Here is a 13,007-nt window from a genome sequence, read left to right as displayed (position 1 = left end):
CATTGGCTAGTGAGTGAATGTGAGGAGTCCCCATCCCAAACACAGCAGCAGGGCACACTGGCACTGGCTGCTTCCCTGGTTATTTTTCATGTGAGTTGTATTTCCATGCAGCACAGCCAGTCTGTTGCGTTACCCTTCCAAGGAAGCCTTACCTTGCTAATTTCCAATGCAAGTTTATTGTATATCGTTAAGATACGACATAAAAATGAAGAAATCCCAGGCTGTGTCTTAAAAGCAAGAAGACCAAGGATTTCATAAAAATCTGCTTTTGTGCAAAATGTTCTGTGGCTAATTCTGCTGCATCCAATCCCCTCGCTGTTATTTCTTCCTGACTAAGTAGCAGCAATATCAGTAACAGCACTGAACTTTTTAACACCACTCAACAGTCCCTTTCTCTCCTGGCATCTGACTCAGGGTGATGTACAGAACTCTGCAGAGCAAAGTGCTGTAGCACGGAAGGAAGGGAAATTTTACTGGTATTTATGCAGTATGTGGCTGATTTGCAGGTGATGGATTATTTGCATTTCTTTATGGAACAAAACTGGAATGTTTATATTAAGCTCAGTTGTTTTTCCAGTAACTTCGCCTGCGGTGTCTGACTGCTGCAATAGCATTGCTTTAAACTAGCTGTAGTTTTTCAAGCAATCTGAACTGTTTTGGGATGATAACGCCACCAACTGAAGGCTGAAGGACCAAGATTTTGGAATGACCTCCTTCCAGGGAGCAGGGGAGGCAGCATGAAGCAGAGAAATGCCAGGGGAAGTCTCTCTATTTTCTTTGTAATCAGTAAATGTGCCCATATTTTTCTAGCCTTCAAAAATCAGTGATGAGTGATATAGGTCCAAGGAGTCCCCCCTGGGTGATAAACTTGCTCTGAGTGAAGAAATGTTTTGCTCTACTCTATATTTTCTGAAAGAAGTAATGGTGACTTGGTTCTCCCGAGTCAAAACATTCTGGGGTTGTAATTCTTGAGCCCCTGTGGGCAGTTTAAAACCATGTGTTCATTAGAAACCTGATAAATTCATTTGCTTTTGATTGTAGGTAATGAAATTTGATCTTCTAAAGCATGACAGGAGTGTTAGGAAATTTCTCTCCATCTTATGCTAGTATTTGATTTTTCCTCATTTCCACTGATGCGAGCTGGTCCTGCCTGATGGCTCGTGTGTGTCTCACAAGAGCTTTACGGCTCAGCTGGAAAGGAGTCTAGAGATGAGCTGGAGATGAGTGAGGGAGACCTAGGAAAACAAAAGAGCAGTTCTCACAGCCTCCCTCATTCTTATTCAATCGGAAGAGCTCATATCCAGCTGGAAACGACAGAGCTTATAGAGGTGTTTAAAATTCATAACTCACACAGAATCCCATTACCTTCAGCGTTTGCCTGCTGAAAGCCAAGCTTTTTTCATTTCTACCGAAGAGTCACCATCTTCCAGCCTGCTCGCTCCTGCTCCCTAAGGAAAGAGGTTTCAAAATGCCATCAGCTCCAGCCGCCCTCAGTAGTGCTGTGGCTGCTGCACAGCCAGCCCAGCTCAGATTAACCCCTTTCTTTAAAGTTTTAGTGCGCAATAAAATACTGCAGAGTGGGGTAACTGAGAAAGGAGCCCAGCTGGGTGGTACACTTGTCTTGACAGAAGAAATGTTTTGCTCTACTCTGTCTTTTGGAGGAAGTGATGGTGATTTGGCTCTGCAATACTGATTCCAGTAGATATGTGAGACAGGCAGAGCAGTAAAAAGGATGCTTTGGGCACAAGGGTAGACTTAAACAAAAGCAGAAAGCTATTCTGTAATAATAAAAGTAGAGATTTTCAACTTGTGTTGTGTACTCTGCATTCCCTAGGTTGATTCACAGATGTTCAGGGCTTTCTTCCCTTCTCGTGATTTTGAGAATATGGATCTGCAATCTAGAGGATTCTGGATCAGTCTATCCACTTTACTGACATTGCAGCATCATATGATGTCCTTCTTCCCATAAACCTGAGTAAAACCTCTCCATCCCTTCTTGTGCCATTTTACAGACAGCTTCTTAGCTAACAGGAGGGCAAATACCCCACATCGTGCCCCCCATACACAACACACACTTTCACTCATGGTGTTCTCTGGAAGTTCTCTTTGGTCCTTGGCCAAAAAGTCCTGTTACCAGAGGAGACATTGATTTCTGACCCACATTTTCAGGCTGGCGAAGAGGCAGTTTTTGGTTAGTCAAGGCAGACATCAGTTTGGGTGCGAAGTTGAGCCTTGCTGCTTTTTCCATACAAGTCATTAATCTTGGTGTCCTGGAAATTTTTAGTTTAGTTTTAAGACAGGAAAAAAGGAAGAAGTTAAGATGAGGTTTTTGCATTGCTTGAGGCTGGTGATTCGTATCCAAACTACATGATTAAAGCCTTTGTCCTACAGAGAGCTTCACTGGAAAGATTATATTAGGGAATGATCAAAGAGGGAGGAAACTACATCTTGGAGCAGTGAATGCCAGGGAATAGTTCTCTTTTCCAGCAAGAGAGGCTGGAGGCAGAAAACTATTTGTTTTCTGTCCTGAAGAGCTGCCTCAAAGTAACGAATCGGGAGGTTACTGCAGTGAGGATGAGGAAAGGGAGAGCTGTAAGTGGACAGGCAGCTTCAGGAAAGAAGAGAGTGAGTATTGGGGCAGGTGGAGCCTCCTACTCGATCACTGGGTAATACACTGAAATGTTTCATAATGAGAAGTAACTGGTCAACCTGCAGTATTTATAAATCATAACCTGCACAGTAGCAAAATAAAGGGATCCGAGTGGATTTCGGAAGTGGAAGCTTGATGTAGAAGTTTCCTGACAGTTTGTACTATTTACCCAACACTATGAAAGTGAGATGGAAGAGGCAGCACAGTGGCCAGGGACAACGCTGGAGAGCTTGGTAAGCTAAAAACCAGTTTGTGTGGTATTGCTGAGATGAAGGAGAAACCAGGATAGGGAGAAAAGTGTCAGTGTGTGATAGCTGGGAACAGAGCAACATGATTGGGCATTCTGGTTTTGTTTCCTGCCACAACGTGCTATTTGCCCTTACCTCATTCACATTCTCCATGGAAAAGACAAGGAGATGTGGCGTGGGCTAGTTGTGGTTGGGCTGCTTCCATTTGGCTCTGACAGCCCTGTGCCAGGAGAAATAAGTACCCTGAAGGGACGTGCTGTTTCCTAATGAGCAGCCTCTGGTTTTGGTTGAAACATTAAATAGCCTGTGCTTTGCCATTGGAGTCGCCGTCAGGGGCTGGAGAGTGCAGGAGCCCCTTTGTGTGGTCCCATGCAAGGAGACCAGCTTGCCAACTGTCAGGGCTGTGCAGGAGCTGCTGATTTGCTGTTCCTCTGGGGAACAGGCTGCCGCCCGTATTTGCCGATGTACGGTTCAGAGAGCGATCAGGATTTCAGATGTTCTCTCCATCCGAGTAGGTCTCACAGGACCTTCTATGTCACTCGCAGGAAGAGGAGAGACTTGTGGGTGCACATTTACAAAGCAGGTGGGATCAGCGTTGATGAGAAGCAGATGTCTGCACCCTCAGGTATCGTTGTTTGAAACATTTCAGCTGTATGTTCCACTGCGTGCCAGCCTGGAATGTGCCTCTCCGTGCAGGCAGGCTGGGCTGTGCAGGCACGGGAACCGTCTCTGGCCCAAGGCGTGCAGCGGGCAACAGAGGCTGCTCTGCTGGATGGGAAATGGACTGCACCTCCTCCTGAGTATCAAGGCTTAAAAGCACTGCTGTGATTTGTACAGGAGATTGGAAAGAAACCCTGTCAAAGCCTGGCAAACCAAAAAGAATTAGTAACGCCATCAATATTCATTTTTTGCATCTAGCGTGGTTCTACCCTTCATGTACTTGGTGACCCAGCTGCAGGACCTCAACTAGGTCCCTTCCTCCAGGCCACTGCATGGTGATGCTGGCTCTTAAATCGAACTAGAAGTTATGCATATGCAAAGAAAATCAAAGTTGTCAGTAAAGGCAGGCAATTTATTTTTGACATTCTTAGCAGAGAGGAATCATTTTGTAAACGTAAATCCATACTGCAAGGTCCATTTAACTGGCTTTGAATCAGTCTGACTAATTACAGAGCTGTCTGCTTAGATTAACACCCCGTCCCCCTTGTGCAGCTCTTTGTTTGCATCTCATGGATATTTTTTCCATTTTAGTCCATCACATGAAATCAAGCTGCCGTTCCTCCTGCCCCCTCTGCCGCCTGCCATTATCCCCCTGCCTCGGCGCTCAGGTCTTTCCGAGGAGCAGTGTCAGCTGTGTCACTCGGCTGAATCAGTGCAATGCACGGCGCTAACATGGGCGAGGGAGGACGGCAGACGAAAGGACCAGTCCTTTGTGCCCCAGCTCTGAGGCTGAGATGCCTTTGTAGAAATTCCTTCTGTTCTTTTCAAAGGCTGCTGAGTGAATGAGGAATAGAACTGGCTCACTTCTGTTTTAAATTTGAGGTTTTTTCATGAGGCTTAGATGTATAAAAAATGTCATTGGGGTTTTTTCTTCATGACTGCGTCATGAGTGAGGTGGTTATCAGAGACACTGGAAAAGCTGATGGGCACCCTGATAGTCTCCCTCTCTTCCATTCCTTTATACTGTCTTTCAAGGGCTTTAAAAGCGATCAAGACATTCGGATTTCCCATCGGTCCTTACGTAACTTCTAGCACAGGACCAAACATAGGAGGCAGAGCTCTGAGCAGACTTCAGATGATGTTGCCTGGATGCTTCAGTGGCTGGGGCCTTTTTTCTCCCACAACTTGTAGCACTTTGCCTCTCTCCTCTTGCTCTGTTTCCTTCTCCCTCCCCTTTTTCTTTCCCTGGTAATAGAAGCTTCCAGGATGAACATGACAATTGCAAAATTACAGCCTAAATGATCAGAAGCTTGAGGAAGACAGACAAGCATTGTATCACCTTCCTTTATGGTTGGGAGGCTGAACCCTCTTCCGAGGAGACACCGACTCTATTGTGTATTGACATTTTCTTTATTTTAAACACAGACACAAGAGGTTCTGAAAAAGACAGTGGCTTCTGCCTATTATTATCAAAGCAAAAACATGAACTTGGATCTGCACCATTCTAAACTGGTTCTGCTCAACTGCTTGCACGTTCCTTGACTTTGTGCACTTTGAGCTTTCCTCAGGTGGCATAAAGCAAATGTGACAGATCAGTGTCCTTTGACTCTGCTGTATCTTGGATTAACAGCTCCTTTTTTCCTAGGTGGATTTACCTTTGTTGTATCTTTGTTGGGCCTTGCATCTTACCTGTCTGTCACACGTTAGCTCAGTAGCCACCAACAAATGAGTGGCACTGTCCGAGTGGTGCTGTCATAGTATTTTTGAGGTTTCTGCGTCAAACTCAGTGTAGGCACCACTTGGAAAATCCTTTGTGTGTCAGCTGAACAAGCTGGCTGAGTGAGGGGATGGAGTTAGGTTGTTGCCTTTGCATTTTTATGGATGCCTTGTCACACGCTGAGGCATTTTTGTAGCACAAGAAAGATTCCCTTGGCTAATGCCGATGAGCACATGAAGTGCAGGTGCTTACTCCTGAAGCCTGTTACCATGCGTTCTTTGTCTCCTTCAGCCAAAGTTCAGAACCAGACCGTCCAAGTCTATTTTCTGTTGGTTTGAGTATCGGCTTTAGCAGCTACGCAAGGTGCAGAGCTGCTTGTTGACCAAAGAAACCTTTCTTAAGCTTAACACTTTATATTTAGATGCCTCCAGAAACACGAAAGCAAATGCAGCAACAGCTTGGTCTGTCATTTACCATTGATTGTGACTCATCTAAAATCCCTATTTTAGTTCCCTTTTTGTTAGTGCAATCACTTTAATATTGTTCAAATGGCTCAACTCCCAAACCACGGTGTTAAAACTATTAGGCATTGTGAGGGTTATTAGAAAGAATAACAAATTAAAGATTCACCTAAAAGCAGCAAAGTAAAACGTTCACAGAATTTTGCCAGTTGTTGCAAATGCTTATTAATTTGATTTGTATTTTGAATCTGTCAGTCCCTTCTGCTGAAATACCAAATGGCAGATATTCTCGTTAAATAACAAGCTGGCAATTGAGGCATTGATACAAATGTCAGCAGGAAAGGCTGAGTTAGACTTCCTGCTTCTCAAAGGTACAGCTCCAAAAGCTTGACTTTTAACATCTAGATGCTTAGTAAAGTTGTAGAATATATAAACCCCTGAACATTCAAGGTGAGTATTAATGCTAAAAACAGCAATAAAAATAACCATAGAAATATAAGCCAGTGACTGGGGTTTATACCATTTAGTATTTTAGCTCAGGAACTGCGAGGACATTATCTGGTCTTCCATTTGGCCTTGTATTTGCCTCAGGAGCTTCGAAAGCCAGCGGTTTGAGTGCAGCTTATTTAGGTAGTCTTTATTTTCCTTTCTCCTACTTTCATTTTACAAGCCCTTGCAGAGTTCACAAAGAAGGACAAAATGGAGACAAAATGCCCACGTGGTGTGTTTTTGAGCTCTTCTCTTGATGTTTTCTTAGATGTCATTGTGATGTTTGGCGTTCTAATGAATTTTCTCACATAAGATCAGAGAGTTTGAGTTGATGGATTGTCATGTGCTGTGAGGCTTTGTTTTTTGTTTTGTTTTTTATTATTTTAGGTGTGAGTTTCAACAGCGTTTATACCCAAATTTGGAGAGTGCTCCTTCACCTCGCTGCCGACCCCTATCCCGATGTCTCCGACTTGGCTATGAAAGTTCTCAACAGTATTGCCTACAAGGTATGTCTTCTGCATTCACGTGTGGCTGTAAGGCTTTTGGAGGTTAATTTTCTTCACTCTTAGGCAAGATATGGGTAGACTGAACTGGATAGATCCGTTGGAGGGCTCTGGTAAGTGGTCCTAGATTGCTCTGTATCTATTGCAGAAGGAGCTTTTAATGTTTCAAAATGATAAATACTCATATGAACTGATAAATACTCATATGAACTCTTGATCAGGTGAAATAAATGAACGGGGGAGGGCCTGGGATTGTTTTAGGGTGTGAATTAGGTACAGACCTTAGACAGTAGGTCTGGTTTAGAAGTCTACTTATCTAGATCAGTCCCTGGGAGAAACCTTAAATATACTTCATTAAATTGTCCGTTTGCAAACTGATTTAGATTATGCAAGTGGGACTGGCCGGCAGACTGAAGCCGCAACGGCTCTCCAATCCAGGTGAACTAGTACATGTGAGTCAGCATGCAGACACCCCCGCCACTACTCACCTCTTCAACCCAGGCCTGATCTGCCTAAACCACCATCCTCATCACATTTCATCCTCCGAGGGTGACAAGATGTCCCTGGAGGCTGCCATCACTGCTGATTCAGAATTGCCAACTTGGCAGCTGTAGAGAAACACCCTCACCTTCCACCTGAAACAAAACACCAGGCCACCCCAGAACATCTTCTCACCAACTGCCTCCCCTTCCTGCCCCGGCCGGTGGTGTTAGAAAGCTGTCTAAACGCAGTCCTTCCCACGTGCTTTCTAGTTGCTCTAGCATCAAGACCATGAGCCATTGCAATGCAAGATGACGTCTCTTACTGATGTTTTCCAGTGAATAATCCTAAACCTGCAGATTTAGGCTTCTAAGCGAAAGTTGCAGTAAGAGATGCCAGCATTGTACACTTCCATTTTAATGCCTTAGAGATTCCTTGCTTTTAAATTTGGTTTCCTATAGAGAAAATAATAGTTATTTAAATCTTGTATTGTTTTAAGTATACACATCCATGAGCGGGGTAGTCTGGGGTTCGGGATATAGAATTATTGCGACAGTGGGGGCAACAAGGTCAGCCTTTCCCTGGTGATTTAGATGGACAGCAAATTACTGTCAAGCTGGAGAGGCCAAACTAAGGTGAAAAAGAAGGGAAAGGTGGAAGATTTCCATCTCTCTGCTCTGGATGCATGAAACTATTTCCAGTGTTTTGGAAGGCTCTTTGCACAATGAAATGTTACTTCTACTATGGGATTAAGAGATACATAAAGAGGAACCGGATCTGCTTTTCCTGTCTTAAATCCAGGATTCACTCCCTTGCTGCTGGAAAGAGATGTATAAATGTTAATACAGATGCTCCGGTGCTTTGGTAGCGCTGCTGTGGCTCTGCTTAGCCAGCAGGAATTTTAATCATTATATTATGATCTCTAGTGAATGTTATGACTGGTTTCGTAAATTCAGTCTTGATTCTGATGAGTTTGGAACTAAATGTCTTGGTATCAAATGGAGTCCAAAAGCTGAAGTGGATGGGCATTGTGCATCTCATGCTCTACTTCTCAGATTGCTTCTCTTCTGTTGTCCCTGGCATGCAAAGGCGATGGCTTTTCAAATGGTTTGGCAAAATAAGAAGATCATTGCCATCTACAAAGACTTTTATCTGAGGATGCTGCAGTGAATGAAACTTCTTTGTTCTTCTTTGCCTTAGCCATAAAATCCGTAAGGAAAGTACTGAAATACGCTGCTTGTCCAGCAGTTTGGGCAGCTGTGTATGCAGCGGGCTAACTGCTGCCCGCTTCAGGGTGCTGTGGGCTTTGCTTTTGCCAGTGCCATTTGGCTCAAGTAGCTTCTAAAAAGCCTTTTTTTTTTTTTTAGTTAAATAAAATAAAGTCCTATTATCAGCCCACCAAAATGGAAGCTAAGACTTCAGATCCTGGGTTATGATCTGGCCATTATTCATTTTGTTACGGACAAACCTCCCGCTGCCAGCAGTGCTGCCAGGATTTCCACGCCTGAGCAATGTGTCTCTGCTGGTGGGAGCTCAGACAGATTATAGGAGCTGTCTGATGTGTAATGCTAATTAGTAACAATTATATTTTGCTAACTGTATCCTGAGATTTTTCCTTGGTGCTAATGAAGCATTGTTGGATGTAAAAAGGAGCAGCCTGGATGCTGCCCACGGGCCCCCTGGCCCTCCTAAATATCTGTGAACAACACATTTTCCATTTTTGTTTGAATTTTATCGTTGAATTAAAACAAAAGTTGATTTTCTTGCTTGAAAAAACCACCTGCTTCAGTTGAAGTCAATCACTTGAATATTTAGGGGTTTAACCCTTTTGGTCTAATTAATACAAAAGTCTGGGAACAAGAGGCTTCATTTTGGAACTTGGACAGCTGAATTTTTCTTACATTAACACAACAGAACAAACACCGTGATCCGTATGATGTTGCCTGTTCCTGTTGGACTCTTTAGCTTAAAGACCTGAACCCATTGGCCATGGGCTTGTACTTCGGGGTGGTGTCAGTTAACAGCATCTTCATTTGTGGCGAACTAAATATTTACGCTCGTGCTGCCAAGCTCTGTGCTTGAAGTCTTCGTGATTTTTAAACACATTTTGCACAGGCAGGTGTGAGTCGTGCAGCTCAGTTGCCCTGATGGGTGATCAGACAACACGCTGGGAGCCGTGTGGTGTGGAGAAGCCTCGGGAGAAGTAAATATTGCCACGTTTCTCAATCCCCTGCAGGAAAACACGAGGCTGGTACTGTGAGCTTTGTGACTGCGCAAAAGTTCAAATTCTGAGCCTGCATTTGCAAAACAGTTATTTGCAAGGCACTGGGTGAATGAAAAGCAGGATTTTTGTTTTCAAATGAGACCAGTTCAGGTTTTTAATGGAGCCATGAACATAGATCTTTGTCTGCAGGAGAACTCCAGTGGTCCTTAAATAGGGCGATGTCTTGCTGAGCAGCCGGTGAGTAGGTGGCACAGCCGGGCGTGCTTCCTGGATGGGAAATCTGCCGTTTTATTTCCCAGGCTGATCAGACATTGCGAGTTCTCACACAGATTGTAGCTCTGTTGTGATTTATATTTATGATGCAGGTTGGAACGGCACAACTCTCATGCCCAGCCTGATCTTTTACAAAATCCAAAACACGCTTTTTATGCCTGCACCAAAACAAACAAAAAGGACCAAGTAATCAATGTTAGCCTATTAAGACCATTTTTGAAATCACAGTTAATTAAGGAAAGTTTGCTTCCTCCCAGGTTCCTTCATCCAGCTGTTTTTAATGGAAGGCTTGAGGATGAATTATCCCAGGAATTATCATCACTCCTTGGTACAGACTTTTCTGTGGAGGAGCAAGTAATTCTGACAGCGTGCTCTTCTTTTTTTTTTTAACCTGGAGTCAATTTGCAAAATTATGAATTGCCATCTCCCCTCCTGAAATGAGAGGAGTTGACTGGCAGAGGAGCAGATCTCCGGGAAACAGGGAGCTGCTGCCTCCCTCCAGCAAAATACGCTGTCGTATCGCTGAACCACAGCTCTCACAGTGCTCACTGCCTTCGGAAAAGAAATTGCTTTTTCTATTTTTCCCAGGAAAAGGAAGGCTGGCTGCTGTGCTCATCTTGAGCTGTACTCTTTCAGCAAATTATCATTAGCTGACCTTGTCCCCCTGCCATGAAACGAGGTGACCTGACCCATTTCAGGTGACAGACCTTACTGCAAGAATCTTAAACCTGAGCCTTCTGTGGCTAATTAAAACCAGTTAGGAATAATAATATGGCACTACTTGCTAAATTGTTTCTACCTACTTGCCATTCTTATTGTGCGCTCCTCTGTCCCAGCCCTGTGCAGTCACATCAGCTCACTGGAGACCCCACTGCATTCCTGAGTGATGGAGGGATGCGTGGCCTTTAGGAGACCTCGTACCTCCATATGAAAATGAGGAAGATAACACATAAGACGAGCCTGGCTTGTAAGAGGAGGCGAGCTCAGGGGCAGCCTGGCTTAACAGGGAGGCAGTGCATTGGTTTCCCAGCCGTAGCCGTCTGGTGTTTGCTGTGGTGTAGGTGTGCCCTACGGTGGCAGGCATCGCCACTCCTGTGAGCCTAACAAATCATAGAGTCATGGAATGGTTTGGGTTGGAAGAGACCTTAAAGGCCATCCAGTTCCAGTCCCCCTGCCATGGGCAGGGACACCTCCCGCTGGATCAGGTTGCTTAAGGCTCCATCCAACCTGGCCCTGAACACCTCCAGGGATGGGGCAGACACAACTCCTCTGGGCATCCTGCGCCGGTGCCTCACCACCCTCATAGGAAAACGTTTCTTCCTAAGATCTAGTCTAAATCTTCTCTCTTTCTGCTTAAAACCATTTCCCCTCACCCTGTCCCTGTTCTCGCTGATCAAGAGACCCTCCCCAGCTCTCCTGTGGGCCCCCTGTATGTACTGGAAGGATCTGGGTGATGCTCAGGAGAGCTCAAACCCTGTCAAAGCAAGGGAGGGGAAAACCTTGCAGTGTTATTTGAAGGAGAGGGAAGTGCAGGTCATCTCTGAAGACTTTTTAGCTCCTGTAAGGGGAATGTAGGGTGTCTCCAAGCTTGAGTGCCTCAAACATCTCTGCAGTGGACATGTGTGGGCTTTAAGTGGAAAGACGGATATTCTTGTTCACAGTGGTTGTTGGTTCTGCTTTTAAAGGCTTGTTAGCTGTCTGGGCTCCAGAAGGCCATGCATGCAGCTCTTGCTTTTCATGTGATCCGTGTTTCAGTAGCTGCTGGTCTTGGTTTCAGCTGGATACAAGCCTTAGTGTCATCAGCGGAGATCCCCGCTCACCTCCTGTGTGGCAGGATGTGGATTTTCTTAGTGTTTGAAGAGATGATGAAAGTCATCTTGCCTGTGGGATAGCTGTCTCTCCATGTTTTTTATGCCAGTCTGGGGCGTCCTTTAAGAGTTATTGCAGTATCTGAAAAATTTCAGATCTTTCACAGCAGTCAAGGTGACGTGGAAGAGCAGGAAAGGAGTCCATAAGCAATGGAGGGCTTCTCCCTTTCTAAAGGAAAGACTTGTTTGCATGGTGTGAGCAGCATCCTCAGCCTGGAGGAATGCGAGTTGGTGATGTATCAGTTGGTATCTCACTGCCTTTCTCCTGGCCCATGCTTCAGCCCTTCACCAGGAAAAGGGACAATGATTTCTCAGGCTCTGTCAGAAATGGGTGCCTTCTAGCTGGGGGTTGAGTACCAAGGTTCCATCTTATGGGAGGACTTGCTGTGTTTTGTAGAGCTTGGAGCAACCCAACCACGTAAATCCCTTGCCTTCCCCGTAAGAGTAGATGTGGTGCTGCTGGAAGGGACATCCTCCAGCGAACTCCAGAAAAGCTCGGCTCTTGCTAGGGGAGATGGAGGAGCAGCAAGAGGCAGTTTCAGGCAGTTGTTGCGTTTAAGATAAGAGGTCTGACTTGAGCGTGAAATTGGGGTTGAAATGGGTGCTGGAATTATTGTTGGGGTGAGAAACGCGGTCCTCTGTTGGGAGGTGGGAGGGAAGCCTGGCTGTACCCCCGGGCTGTCTGCCTGCCCAGCGGCAGCCTGGTTCAAAGTGCCGGTGCAGGTTATAGGCTGTGACTGATGGAGGGAAAAGGCTTGTGTGTTCGTCAAAGGCATTTCCCTGTAAGTAACAGCAGGTTACTTTGTGGTAAGTGTTTTCTGTCTAAAAAAGTATTAAAATCATCTTTTGTTGGGAACTGCACAGGGGCTTTTTTTCCCCTATACATTTTTACACACCCACACGCACACCGATAGAGAGCTTAACTTCATTTAACCCCAGGTGTGCGATTGTATTAGATGATAAACAACTGTGACTGGCATTTTGCAGTCTTGGCTGTTCAGGACTCTGCTCTGTTTTTTTCTCTAGGCAACAGTAAATGCTCGCCCCCAGCGCATCCTTGACACCTCCTCGCTGACGCAGTCTGCCCCTGCCAGCCCCACCAACAAAGGCATGCACATCCACCAAGTCGGGTAAGCTCCAGCATCGCTTTCTAGTGCTTGCAGCTTATGTGGGAGCATGTAGTAGGTGCTCCCTGTCAGTCAGCGCTCACGTAGCCATCGCAGTTAATGGCACCAGAATCAGTCCGCTGCCATCTCAGTAGCTTCTTGTTCTAGTCCTGGTAAGGTGCTCAGAAACAAAAGCTCTGGGAGCAGGTGGGGAGTTCTTGTATTTCTTTCTAGGACAAAGAGTAACAAGCCACACTAATTATCTAAACGTGAATTGAAAGGAAGAGCGAGATGTTGCTTATTTTACTGATGCACTCTGGCCTGACCT

At 45.2% G+C, this 13,007-nt stretch overlaps 1 protein-coding gene across 2 annotated transcripts in view; it reads left to right on the top strand.

The window, feature by feature from the left end:
* Nucleotides 1-13,007, top strand: part of RPTOR (regulatory associated protein of MTOR complex 1) — a 155,322-nt gene that overhangs the window by 104,419 nt on the left and 37,896 nt on the right. For both annotated transcript variants that reach the window (XM_054083336.1, XM_054083335.1), the window contains exons 21-22: nucleotides 6,613-6,731; nucleotides 12,600-12,703. In XM_054083336.1, the coding sequence (XP_053939311.1) occupies nucleotides 6,613-6,731; nucleotides 12,600-12,703 (223 nt within the window). The remainder of the gene's footprint in view (nucleotides 1-6,612; nucleotides 6,732-12,599; nucleotides 12,704-13,007) is intronic.

Source organism: Cuculus canorus, chromosome 18 (genome assembly GCF_017976375.1).
Source record: "Cuculus canorus isolate bCucCan1 chromosome 18, bCucCan1.pri, whole genome shotgun sequence".
In the NCBI taxonomy this organism is placed as follows: domain Eukaryota; kingdom Metazoa; phylum Chordata; class Aves; order Cuculiformes; family Cuculidae; genus Cuculus; species Cuculus canorus.
This window is presented reverse-complemented; position numbering and strand designations above follow the sequence as displayed.